Source organism: Poromitra crassiceps (genome assembly GCF_964638095.1).
Source record: "Poromitra crassiceps genome assembly, chromosome: 1".
Taxonomy (NCBI): domain Eukaryota; kingdom Metazoa; phylum Chordata; class Actinopteri; order Beryciformes; family Melamphaidae; genus Poromitra; species Poromitra crassiceps.
In genome coordinates, this window is record NC_139623.1 from 131,004,559 (window position 1) to 131,018,300 (window position 13,742).

Here is a 13,742-nt window from a genome sequence, read left to right on the forward strand (position 1 = left end):
GCTATAAGCCACACCTCTCTAATCAGCGCCCGTCGTTCCCAGGTGATTGGGCTGGTGTCAGCTGAGAGCTATTAACCAGCTATCAGCCGGCTGAGCCACAGTTTCACTCAGAGACAAGACTAGCCTAAAACACTACTCCTTTTTAAATAAGGAGTAAGCAGACACAGATAACACAAAAATAACACAGCCTATAGCACTTACCCACTGAAGTCAAAGTTAAATCACAGAGAGGGGGATCCACAGCAGAGCAGTTTTATGACAGACAGCTAATGTGTAACTGAATATCTTTCAGAATATCTTTCAATAATCTGTATGACTAAAAGGCTAAAAGTAATCTAATGTGTAAGAAATGACTGTTCTACATTGAAGTAGAAATTTAAATAATTAACTAATTTGTTTTGGATTTATTTAGCTTCAAGAGTGCATTTTTGTTCATGTGACTCTCAACACTGATACTGATACACTCAATACTGATACTTATGCTTAAATTAACCCACTCATATTCTGGTTTATTTCAAGAAAAACATTTCGGCTAGTGGAAATTCTAATTGGCTGGTAACTTTAAAATCTAGCAGCCATATTGGCAGGTGGTAAAAAAAGTTAATTTCAAGCCCTGCAGGGAGAGCAGGTTGTGACATAGGAGTGAATGAGAAAAGGATCAAATATTGGTGGTTAAAACTGAATAATGACATCACAACTGTTAATTTAAAATGAGTTATTCCTCTAAACCTGGCTTCAAATGCCCCAAATGTTTTGCGCTGGCGCCGTTTGGCCCTCAGCAAAATCTGGTAGTGAGGAAGTTTTTGTGGCCCTCTCTATCATCAAAGTTGCCCATCCATGGGTTACAGCATGACAATATTTGTTCGGCCGCCGGCAACAATCTGGGTTTCTCATGTGGCCCCCCATGAAAAATAGTTGCCCACCCCTGGTCTAAAGGGTAAACAACATAGCCTACACACACACACACACACACACACACACACACAAACACACACAGACAAACACACCTGCAAGACTGCTGTTCGAATCATGGCGTTCTCAGGCAGCATGGCGGAGAATGATGTATTCTGGAATGACGGCGGGCTGTCGTTCACATCTAGCACAGCAATATCCACATCGACCTCAGCCCGGGCCCCAGTCAGCCTGTCCGTAGCCTTCACCGTTAACCGGTAGTACTGGATGTTCTCATAGTCCAACGGGTAAATCACACTTATGACTCCTGTGTCGAAGCCAATGTCAAAGTGGAGGGAAGGGTCTCCGTCTGTGATGGTGTATATCACGCTCTGTCCTTCTGCACTGGTGGCATTGATGCACAGGACGGGCGTGGTGATGGCCACATCCTCTCTGATGGTGACACCATAGAAGGGCTTGTCAAACACGGGCATGGCTTTGTTCACTACAGTCACGGGCAGCTCCACCTCGCTGGAGAGAGGCAGGAAGCCGCCGTCAGTGGCCACAATGATCACCTTGTACTCTGCGTTGGATAAGTCGGTCTCGAAGGCCCTCTTCAGCGTCAGCTCTCCTGTCACAGGATTCACCTGCATGTAGGCAATGTTTAAATACAACGTTGAGGCTCCCCTACAAACCACGGACATACACTACCAGTCAAAGGTTTGGACACATAGGGGTTGCATTGACTTTTTATAATGTTATTGTTAATCAAAGTAGTAAGCTACATTCTTTGGCTTAGAATTATGTGGCTTCTCACATTCTTTTTTGCTATTCACGCTGTCGGAGTACCTTTAATGTTGTAAGCGGCGGCTCTATTGTTTATACGGGGATCAGCTGATGAGCCGAGGAGCCGAGGAGCCTCTGAGTGTGTTGTGACCCGCGGGACGAGACCTGAAATGCCTAAAGAGCTGCTCGGAGGACGTGATGGCTAAGGACGAGGATATAATATATGACTTTTATATTTATATAATATTTATATAATAAACAATATACAAACACACGGTTTCTATCCAGAGTTTAGCAGCAGTTTGTGCGAGAGGAGTTGCAGCTATAGCGGCGGCATGATGAAAGGAAATTATTATTACTATTATCCCCCCCCCCCCCCCCCGATTTTGTATCCCATTTTTATCCCCCTTAGTGCTAATTTACTTTTATTTATGCTGGTTGCTACTCCACCCTCTGCCGATCTGGGGAGAGCCAAAACTGGCTCCATGCTTCGTCCGAGACATGGGCAGTTAGCCAGCCGCCTCTTTTCACCCGACAGGGGAAGCCTGCCAATGAAAGGAAATTAGATGGTAGGGGGAGTTTAGGCTACGTGAACAACAGATGGAGATGGACACATTATTACAGTGAAAGAACGTGTGCAGCCCGGACATCAAACTGTAAGTTCATATTACTTGCCCAGAGAATTTTCCAAAATCATTTATGATTGTGTTTACATTCCTCACATGGCTAACGTTAATGCGTCGCAAGCTGCTGATGTCATCAACTCAGTAAGCGAGGACTTTATTATTATGATTTTATTTTATTTTATTAATTCATGCTTGCAGTGAAGCCAGGGCCCCACTGAAAAACTGCAGAACGTTACAGTTCACACAATAAGACAATTACTAAATATAAAAAGATAGGCTACATACAAAACAATTACAGGGTTAAAATATTTCAGGGCAGCAAGGACAGGTAGCAGTCATGGTAGCCATGCTGTGTTATTTGTGCGGCCAACTAGAGAGTCTCATTATATAGCCGAACTGCAGTATGCAGAGTTGAGTTTTTCAGTCTGTTGGTCTTGGCCTTAGGTTCAGCTAGCTTGTGCTGGTTCCTCAGTGTCTTGGCAGTGTAGCTGCCTCATGTTGGAGGTAGCAGGTCATGCAGAGGGTGTTGTTCATTCATTGTGCATGTCCCTGTACAGCTTCACTGCAGCCTCCTCCCTCCTGGTCTGGAGTGATGGTAGGGGTTGTGAGATGTTACCAGCTCTCCTTCTGATAATTTTGCAGGCACGTGTCTGGACTCGCTCTTACCCCACTAGCCGGGCGCTTCTCGCTCATACTGAGCATTAGCGCCCGGCGAACATCAATGCATCTCCCATCAAACAATTGTGCCGCTCTCACGTCTAGGTCCAACCCTTACCTGAGCCAAAAACGTGAAGTGAAGACGCTATCCGATGGCCAACATCCTCTTCTTTTAAATACATATACAGTAGGTGCCTCTTCCAAATTGTTGCCTAAAATCCACTTTTCTGTCTTTGAAAAACCGAAAATGTAGGTGCAATACCATTCTGGAAGTGTGGTGGGCATTAGTGAGTATACAGTGAGTAAACAGTGAGTCGTTGTTCCGGGTTGCTCCAGATGAATGATTTTCGGTTTTTCAAAGACAAATGGCCTCTATGTATGGAGAGATATATGTGTCTTTATTCGGTGACTGAAAGTTTACATCCTGTAACCCAAGACTGTATCTGTGAGAAAATAAATCCACTTTGTAATCAAAAAATAGATCTGTAAGCAAAAACATAGATTTGAAAACAAAACTATCAACAATCCAATCAAAGAAAAATAAAAAAATAAAATAAAATAAATGTTTTTAGATTTTTCATTTATGTGAATTAAAAAAAGTTGCATGCAAACACAAACATTTTGTTCTCAACTCCAAAACATTTGTTTGTGAAACCATTACGTTTGCTTACAAAGCTCAACTTTTCTTTTGCGAAACGAAAAGTTTTGTTTGCAAAACCTGAGTTTTGCAAAACTTTTTCTGTTACAATAAGGGCGGGACCTACAGCAGAAAGAAGTAACGCACGTCCCTATTGGCCAGTGTCGATCGGAGTGATAGCTTGGCAACATCCAATCCAGTACGAGACAAGGCGGAGGGCGGGCACTTGAACGGAAGTATTTCCTGAAGGAATCTCCATGCCATTTCAGCCCCAGTTATAACCACAGATTGAAGAGAGAAGCCGTGAGTATGTTCACACCAATGTTTTTATGTTTGGACCGGTGCATGTAACCTGACCAAACATAAAAACATTGGTGTGAACATACTCACAGCTTCTCTCTTCAATCTGTGGTTATAACTGGGGCTGAAATGGCATGGAGATTCCTTCAGGAAATACTTCCGTTCAAGTGCCCGCCCTCCGCCTTGTCTCTTACTGGATTGGATGTTGCCAAGCTATCACTCCGATCGACACTGGCCAATAGGGACGTGCGTTACTTCTTTCTGCTGTAGGTCCCGCCCTTATTGTAACAGAAAAAGTTTTGCAAAACTCAGGTTTTGCAAACAAAACTTTTCATTTCGCAAAAGAAAAGTTGAGCTTTGTAAGCAAAGGTAATGGTTTCGCAAACAAATGGTCTGGAGTTGAGAACAAAATGTTTGTGTTTGCATGCAACTTTTTTTAATTCACATTAATGAAAAATCTAAAAACATTTATTTTATTTTATTTTTAAATTTTTCTTTGATTGGATTGTTGATAGTTTTGTTTTCAAATCTATGTTTTTGCTTACAGATCTATTTTTTGATTACAAAGTGGATTTATTTTCTCACAGATACAGTCTTTGGTTACAGGATGTAAACTTTCAGTCACAGAATAAAGACACATATATCTCTCCATATCTATGCCTCTATGGGATCAATTAACATGATCATGGTCACATATTCATCCAGAAATTGAGCAAGTGAGGGATGGGGGGTTCTGAAGGGAGGCCCAAAATCTCAGACTTTGAAAACCGCTGCCCATACACCATACTGAGCAAAGCATACTAAGAGCCCAATTCATGTGCTACAACTTCCTTACTGACTGCTACAAGCACTAATTAGGAGGCTATTGAGGGAAAACCCATAATTAATTAGGTATACGTTTTGTTTTCCCATAACCATCTTGGAAAGAGTTGCTCGTGAAATCTGGGTTTGGTGTTTCAAAGGGCAGGCACTTTCAAAAAATACCTGGCAGGTGATTGGATGAACCATCTGTCTATCACAGGCTCACTCTCGCTAGTGTCACACCTAAAGCCCGGCCCTAGCTGCCTCATAGGACGCTGATTGGTGCGACCCACTGGTGGTTCAGATTCAAACCAGTAGATTGGAGTGTGGCAAGATGGATTTTTCATATGATCATGATCTCATGATCTCCCGTGAATCCAGCTGCCTCACAAGGTATAGCTACAGTTACAGCTATACAGTAATGAGTGGTTTGTAATATTGAACCAATACACTACTATGCATATCAATAAGAAACATAATGTTTGTTTCCTTATCTAAAATGTTATACTTTTTTTTTTTTTTTTGCGCCCCCCGATTTTTTATCCCATTTTTATCCCCCTTAGTGCTTTTTTTTTTTTTTTTATCCTGGTTGCTACTCCACCCTCTGCCGGTCTGGGGAGATCCGAAACTGGCTCCATGCCTCCTCCGAGACATGGGCAGTTAGCCAGCCGCCTCTTTTCACCCGACAGCACGTGGGAGGCTCACGCTATTCCAACCAGTTCCCCTCCCTCCAAACAGGCGCCCTTAACGACCAGAGGAGGAACCACATTAGCAACCAGGATATTGCATGTTTTGGTGAAGGGGGTTCCTATATGAAGGAAACCCCCGGGAGGCACGGGGAGAACATGCAAACTCCACACAGAAAGGCCCTTTTGACGACCCCACCCGGGCGGTGGGCACTCGAGGACATGCGGACGGGCACGCATTCCTTCAGCGTTCACAGCGTCCCAGGTGAAAATCGAACCCAGGACCTTCGAGCTGTGAGGCGACAGCGCTTACCACTGCACCACCGTACCCCCTCTAAAATGTTATTCTATTCAATACACTGTGTACCCCCCTTCCCCACCCCCATATGAAAATAAACCAACTTTACTTGAGAAGAACAAAATAAAACCCTCACTTGGAAGTTCTTGTGCTCCTCCTTGAGGCTGTAAATCACCTCTCCGTTCAGACCATTGTCTAGATCTGTGGCTGAGACCCTGAAGATAGCCGATCCTGGCTCTGCTTCCACCTGCACAGCAGCGTAGTAGGGGAGGTTCACAAATTCTGGAGCATTGTCGTTCACATCCTCCACCTGGACACAAAGAGTTATTTTAAGAAAACACTGGTTTACTGTAAGGAAGGAAAATAAGAGACTTTTGTGGGGCATGTAGAGAATTGAGTCTTTACTGAAGTGCGACAATAATAATACTACACACAAACCATTAAGGTACCGATTAAGGTACAGTATAGACCCTTACTAGTATCACTTGCCAGACAATCTCCGTTTCGCGCTGTACCCGCCAGGAGAGAGTCTGGCTGCTCTTGCTCTCACTCTGGGGTAGGGGAAGGCTCTGTTATCTTTCCAACCATCCACTGAAAGTACCAAGCAGGCCTGCTTTATTGCACAATCCAAATCTTCATCAGAACTTGCCATTTTCAGCCTGTAGCAATGCTAGCTTGCTAGCAGAAGGGAAATCCCTTTCCGCTCTGACTGAAATGGTCGGAGCCAGTCGAAGCCAATGGCAGAGCTTGCAGGGAGCAGAAAGGGATTTCCTCCCGCTCCGACTGAAATAGCACCAATGGCAGAGCTTAGACCCGCAGCCTGCTTCCAGGCAGTCACACTAGAGACCCTTACTAACCAATTGAGCTTAACATAGCATGAATGATTCAATGACTGTAACACACACACACACAGATTGCCAAACCCACCTGTACTCGTACTGTGACCCTAGCCACCCTCAGTATCTCGTACTCTCTCCTGGCCTCCACCACCAGTTCATAACTCTCTCGCTCCTCTCGGTCAAACGGCACCCCGGTGGTCATCACCACTCCAGAGGTCGGACGAATCGCGAAGCGCCCGCCGGGGTTGAGGAGAACGTACATCAGCGGTTCATTGAGATGATGGCCGATTGCGTTGATGACGGTCACTACGGTGACAGTGGCTACGTTCTCTGGGATGGAGGCGGAGTAGAGAGGGAAGGTGAAGAGGAGTCCGCTGTCCATAGCCTGTCGGACGAGGACTGTGACTAGCGCCACAGTGGTGTAGCGCCCATCCCATACCTGGAAACAAACCAAATACAAATAGACAGAAACAGCAGGGTAGGAGCACTGCATTGGGTCCTCACAGTAGAATGGACAGGTGCTCTTTGGATGCAGGTGACAGCTGAGTCAGATTATACAACAGGTAGTTCCGACCAAGCAATCTGATTGGTCAACTAGACATTGATAACGTGCTCACATCAGCCTAACAGCGCACCTACAGTATGACTCATAGCTGTGCTCAAATAAAAAAACAAATGGCTCATGACTCAAATATTACTCCGCCATTTAACGTTACCAACACGATACTGCTCTTCTAAATTCTAAAGACATTACTAGACGCTCTGCCATCCTCATCAGCTGTGTGGTGAGTTAGTGACATGCAGCACTCCCCTACTAGCTTACAAGTACATGTGAAGTTTGCTGACGTAGTACATGGAAAAAATATTTTTGACTCTGACTCACTTGACTAAGCTTGCCTAGTCTTGTTCTCACCAGATAACTTAGTTACAACAAGATTTGAGCGTACAGCAGTTTTGTGTGGGGGTATTTATTCAGTTTTGGGACCTCATAATCTTTAGAAAGCATTAGCTCAAGATGGCTGGCTCTGACACAACAGGGACTAGTTCTCGCCTCTTGTTGCTAGGTCGTTACGAAGGGTCGGGCTACTTGCTAGCTAGGTTCCATTACACAAGAGGCTACTGGGCGTGACTAATTGTTTTCCAGCTATTAGTCAGACATCATGTATTTCCAGGGAAACAGAGTTAGCACTAGCAAAAAGTTTGTTTTATTTTGAAAGAAAGTGTTTGTAGGATCAGCGAAAAAAATGCAAAATTATCTGTTTCCAAATTTAGTGCTGTAGTATAACCAGCAGGAGGCCATTGATGTGTGATGTGATTTTGGTGAAGATACACTGTACGACAGTAGTCCGTGTTGCACTTTGTAGATGGTCATTAAGCACTGGCCGCACAGGTGGCTGCACATAGAGATCAATGTTATTTGTCCAGCTCGGAGGATGTTTAGGTGAAAATGAAGTTGTAGCTCATTGTCTACCTTACTAAAAGAGCATGCACTAAATCAGTTAATCCTTGAGTCCAAGTGGACGTTTGAGCCATATTCGAATAAATTCCTTCAAGGCGTTCCTGAGATATTGTGTTAACGAGCATTAAACGGGCAGTTGTGAGGTCACAGTGACCTTGAACTTTGACCTTTGACCACCAAAATCTAATCAGTTCATCCTCGAGTCCAAGTGGATGTTTGAGCCATATTTGAATAAATTCCTTCAAGGCGTTCCTGAGATATTGTGTTAACGAGCATTAAACGGGCAGTTGTGAGGTCACAGTGACCTTGAACTTTGTCCACCAAAATTTAATAGTTCATCCTCGAGTCCAAGTGGACGTTTGAGGCAAATTCAAAGAAATTCCATCAAGGCATTGGAATTGGAGTTCATGAGGTCAGAGTGACCTTGAACTTTGACCACCAAAATGTAATGACTTCATCCTTGAGTCCAAGTGGACAATTTGATGAAATTCCGCCAAGGCGTTCCTCAGATATCGCGTTAACAAACATCGGCCGTACAGACGTACGTACAGACCACTGACCTAAAAAATATGGACAGAGCTATCCCATTGGTTTTGGGAATCCCATTTTGATGTAAAGGGATGGCTGTTGCCATCTTGGTTTTTCGTCAGCAGAGTGGGAGGAAGTGTGTTCAGAGAGTGGAGCGGGGTGGAGCTGGGGAGGTGCATGGGATGAGCGTAGCCTATGGGGTGAACTTCCTTCTTGAGCTGACAAACACACCCACCCTCGAAGCTAACAAGCTAACGTGACTGAGGCAAGCTAGGTGACTAACGGCTACGAAGCTAGCTGAGGATAACAAGCTAACATTGGCTTTTTTATCTACATTATTGATGATTTATCAAAAATCTCAGGGTAAATATTCTGTGAAAGCACCAATAGTCAGAGAAGGAAAGCCTGTCTTTGCAATTTATTTTGATCAGTCTTGTTTCAATAAAGTGGCATCTCACATCATGTGGCTTTGACTTACAACTGAACATTTAACCTACTGTGCAGGTGCAGAAAATGCAGAGATGTTGGGCTCTATCTTCCCACTGGCCTTAGGCTACATTCACAGCGCACCTACGCCTTGCCTTGCCTCAACCCACGCCTACGCCTACATACCTTGAGCTGGGCGTGAACCTACTGTATCACACGCTTTTGCAATCACACTGGACGCCTTCCATGCTGAACCTGAGCCGAGTCACAAGCGCCTCTTCTCTCTCCTGAGTGTTTTTTTTTGGTCACGTGTGGTCCCGAATTATCATGGGTAGGTAAAATAAATCTGATATATTTAATGTGCTATTGATGCTGGATATGTATAACCAGGTCTCCTTCTTGGGTCACTGTTGTCATAGAGAACTGGATGCTGTTGTACTAAGTGGATTAACTTTTCATTGTCCATCTTGCTTCTTCGGTCGCTATTCTCTCTCCTGAAGATTTGTTTACCGACGGGGAGAAAGCCCCACGTGGAAGCCACCCTTCAATCTCTCTCTCTCTGCTTAACACTGTTGTAGTAACACCATTTTATTTTGAAATTCAGTTGACTTTGCCATTTCCCACGGATATTGTCACATTTTTCCTTCATGGCTTGACAGAAAAAGTCTGCCTTCACACGCCTATAGTCGGCTTGAAAATAGAACTCACGCCTAAACGATAAAATCGGCGCAGCTCAGGCGAGGCGTGGGTACACGTAAGGTTCACGTTGAGGCGCCCTGTGTACACAGCCTCATTGACTAAAAAGGACGCCTATTCAAAAGCGTGGGTAAAGGCAAGGCGTAGGCAAGGCTTAGGTGCTGTGTGTGAACGTAGACTCAGGCGCTAAACTGGCGGGACTGACCCGGGAGGATAGCATCATGTTTTTAGGCCCCGAAATGCGCTTTACGCCGAAGAGGCATGGCGCAGTGCCAGAATAGGCCAGAATGGGCATTTCGGCCTTAAATCCCGCCTAACGCTATCTCCCCCCCGGCGTTAATTTCAGTGCCGGTTCCCCTACAAAGTCACACACAGACACACATGTGAAATCTCCCAGCATGCATAGAGGCTAATACATTTTGACAAGAAATAGCAACCAAATCAGCCTAAGTAGGCTAAGTGGTAGATATAAATAATATTTATGTTAACACAACATGCAATTCTAGAACATTTCAATATTGGACAAAATAAAACATTAAAATCAAAACACAACCCTATGTGAAACATACATACAACGTACTGTGATGTCCCTCCAACAAGACTTACTCTAGCTTACTTGACACATACTTTTTCCAATAAAAACACATTTATGCCATGACTTTACATAATGTAGGCTATATTTATGTCGCATCATTTAGCCTGTGCTGTGATGTGCAGGAGCAGCAGGTAGCCTACAAGTTATAAAACTAAGGCCCAATCCCAATTCTACCCCTTAGCCCTTCCCCTTAGTTTTGCGCGTTCATGTGAGGGGAAGGGGTATCCCAATTCTCCTGTGGATCGAGGGCGAGGGCCAAGGGCTAGGGCTGAATCGCCCTCAAAACGAAGATTTTCCCGGACCTTACTTGCTACCAAGGGGTAGATGGATTTTTCCCAGAATTCAGTGCAAATACCAGCAAATAACATTTCGACAGTCACATTTGTGTTATATTCCGTGTTGTATTGCTATATATAATGCAACCGGGTGCACTTAAAAGATTTTTTGAATCGCTAATTTGTCATCTGCCGTCGTGCATTATTTAACAAATTTAACACGAGAGGGAGGGGGTTGTGGGCACATTTACCACTGGTACAGGGTTGTGGCACGAGGCGAAGCCGAGTGCTATATACCACTGTTGCTAGCCAATCAGAATCCAGTATTCACTCATGCCGTTGTAGAATATTGTTTAGCGTGACGGTCCGCATGTGATAGTCCTTCATTTACCATCGATATATTACGTTTTGTGTTGCTAATCCAACCGGGTGCACAAGTTAAAAGACAAGCGATGGACATCACGACGTTTGCAGACGGCATTTTGGATGTTTGTGTTGTCGCTTCTGCTGACGTAGCAGTCAGCTAGCGACAACGTTTGATGACGTAGTGGTAATCGAGTGCTGTCCCATTTCTTAGGGGTTTATCGTCACCCCTAGCCCTTGGCACTCTGTTTTGAGGGGCAAGGGCTAGGGGTGAGGGGTAGGGGTACAAATGAGAATTGGGATTGGACCAAGCCTGTCCTGAATGATCTGAGTCGGGGTGCTTGTTCACTATTGTGAAAGTTATGTGTTTACAACATAAAGATCATGGAATTGGATGGTATCAGGAATGTCACCGATAGTTAACCTTTTATATTGTAGGCTACAGGGAGACCGCATCAGCCCTGCTGAACAGATCTGTATTTGCCTGGCTGTAGGTTGAATTGTTTTATTCAGGCTATGATCTGTGATGTGCTGAGATATCCAAATTGGCATGAAGAGATGACAGCATGCAGCCAAAACCCGGACATGGATCGAGTGGATCGGAGCCTCGAAAGGAAGAATGTCATTGCGTAATTGCAGTTCACCAATGACCAGAGTTGTGCATAATTCTATGCTAAAAAGGCGTGGTTAAGTGGTTAACACCGGGTGTAGCGCTGAGTGGAAAATATGGAATGCGCTGACCACGCCCACTAAATAGCGCTTGGCCTGGCGCTAAATGCTATTTTAAGGCCAGTGGGAAGATAGAGCCCATTGTGTATTGCTATTCAGCCTAAAAATACAGATATGGATTTTTGGTCCATACTGCCCAGCCCTAGCTGTAGTGTTCAGTAACTTCCAAAATAGACTTTAACCATTTATAACTAACTATGTGGTCAAAGGATTAGATCACCACTCTATTTCCAATTAACATGGGAAACTGATGAATGACAGCTTTTAAGGATGTGCTTTTACTCTAAATGTTACATGCCATGCAAGAATTCTGGTCTCAACTTTTTTCGGTGAGTGAATACTAGTTTAGCCTACATGTATTTTAACATGAGTTTGATTAGCAGGTACCTGTGATCTGCGCCCAGCTGTGCAATGCACAAATCCTCTTGAAATACAGGCATATGGTTAACGTTATATACTGGTATGAGATCACAATCAGTCGGTTTCTGGAGTGCAATAAGATTATAGCAGCAATAATATCACCTTAATAAAAAAGATAATAGCCTACTAATACTGGGTTGTGAAATTGAACATTAACGTTACCGTATAGCAGTAACATCTAACGTCCATATTTTGATAATTATACACACCATGATCAATTAACGTTAGTTTGCATTGCCCATAACGTTAATGCTAGCTACTAACTAACATGGTAGCTAAGACCTTTATTGTCCAACCTCTCACACACGCCTTTTGTTCAAACTATGATCACCCTAAATTATAAAATTTCTATTTTACGGTTTGAAAAGGATAACGCTATTTATGTGAGCATTGTGAGCAGGACGCAGAACCGCAGACCACCAATATGTGCTAATCACGTTAAACTCATGTTAAAATAGGCTATAGCATTCACTCACCGAGAGTTGAGACCAGAATCCTTGCATGGCCTGTTAGTACAATGAATTGCAGAGCAAGAAGCCATATTTGTCCGATATTGCATTAAATGATCAAAAAGACCCGGGAGGTCGAGTTGAATTAGCCTGTTAGCTGACTGAACAGAGCAGCTACGGCTAGCTAGCTACCACCAGCGGCTAGCAGGCAGCAGCCTGTCAATCAAAAAGGACATGCTCTTAATTATGCATAACTTTAAACCTCAATTAAATGTAAATGAGTTATATAAAAAATTACCCAGCTACAGTTGTTATGAGAAGGTAAAATTAGCTACAGTATATAGACTAAAACTGTGCTTTGAACCAGGCTGTAAAGATGCTTAATCGCTGTTACAAAGTGGGGTATTTTAACATGGGGGTGAACGGGAACGATGGGACTTTTGAGTCCTGCCTCAAGTCCCATTCAATGAACTACAGCTTTTCACTTCACTTCCGCATCATCAGAGGAAATCCATGGAGTTTCCCCATTGGTACGGACGGACGAACGGATGGACAACCCGAAACCATAATGCCTCCGGCCTGGCTATCGCTGGCGAAGATATAAAAACAATAGACAGCAGACAAGAGCAGTGCACAAAAAAGAAAGTATAAAGAAAGAAAAATCAGTGCGAGTGGGGTGTATAGATACAATTCACAAACATTGAGAGTATTGCAAACCATCATTGTTTTGACTGCTTTTTTCTTTAGTGAGGATGAAATCGTTGACAGGTAAAGTTCCATTTCCTTCATAAATACTAAGAATTTAGGTTTTTTGTTTGTAAATTTACATTTGTGAATGTGGAATTTGGCAAGAAGTAAAATCAGACTGATACTTTTTTGGAGTAGTCGATGACTACTAAAATCTAGTAGTCGGGGATGCCCTAATGTCTACTGAACAAGTGTCCAATCCACTCACCTTCACGTTAAAGCGGTAGCGGTCTTTATTGAGGTTCTGGTTGGCAACAGTCACAACCCCGGTGGAGCGCTCCACTGAGAAATACTCCAGATTGCTGTCCACCAGGGAGTAGATCAGCTGGGAGGTGAAGGGCATGTCGGGGGTCAGGCGGTCAGTGGTCACGTCAGGGTCAGATGCCTCCAGTCTGAGAAGCTCCACCCCCACATAGGTGGGCAGCAGGAGGACCGCCTCGTAAGAGTCCACCGAGAACTTTGGAGGTGAATCATTGATGTTGATCACCTAGTGTAACAAAAGTGGTTACGGCATGTATAATTACATTAAGTCTG

The 13,742-nt window shown here is 43.9% G+C and overlaps 1 protein-coding gene across 1 annotated transcript in view; it reads right to left on the bottom strand.

Moving 5' to 3' along the window:
* fat3b (FAT atypical cadherin 3b) overlaps positions 1-13,742 on the bottom strand; it is a gene marked incomplete at both ends in the record, with an annotated part of 214,011 nt that overhangs the window by 97,235 nt on the left and 103,034 nt on the right. Inside the window, 4 exons of the mRNA XM_083633105.1 lie at positions 1,008-1,538; positions 5,819-5,992; positions 6,610-6,960; positions 13,417-13,695. Coding sequence (XP_083489231.1) covers positions 1,008-1,538; positions 5,819-5,992; positions 6,610-6,960; positions 13,417-13,695 — 1,335 coding nt within the window. The remainder of the gene's footprint in view (positions 1-1,007; positions 1,539-5,818; positions 5,993-6,609; positions 6,961-13,416; positions 13,696-13,742) is intronic.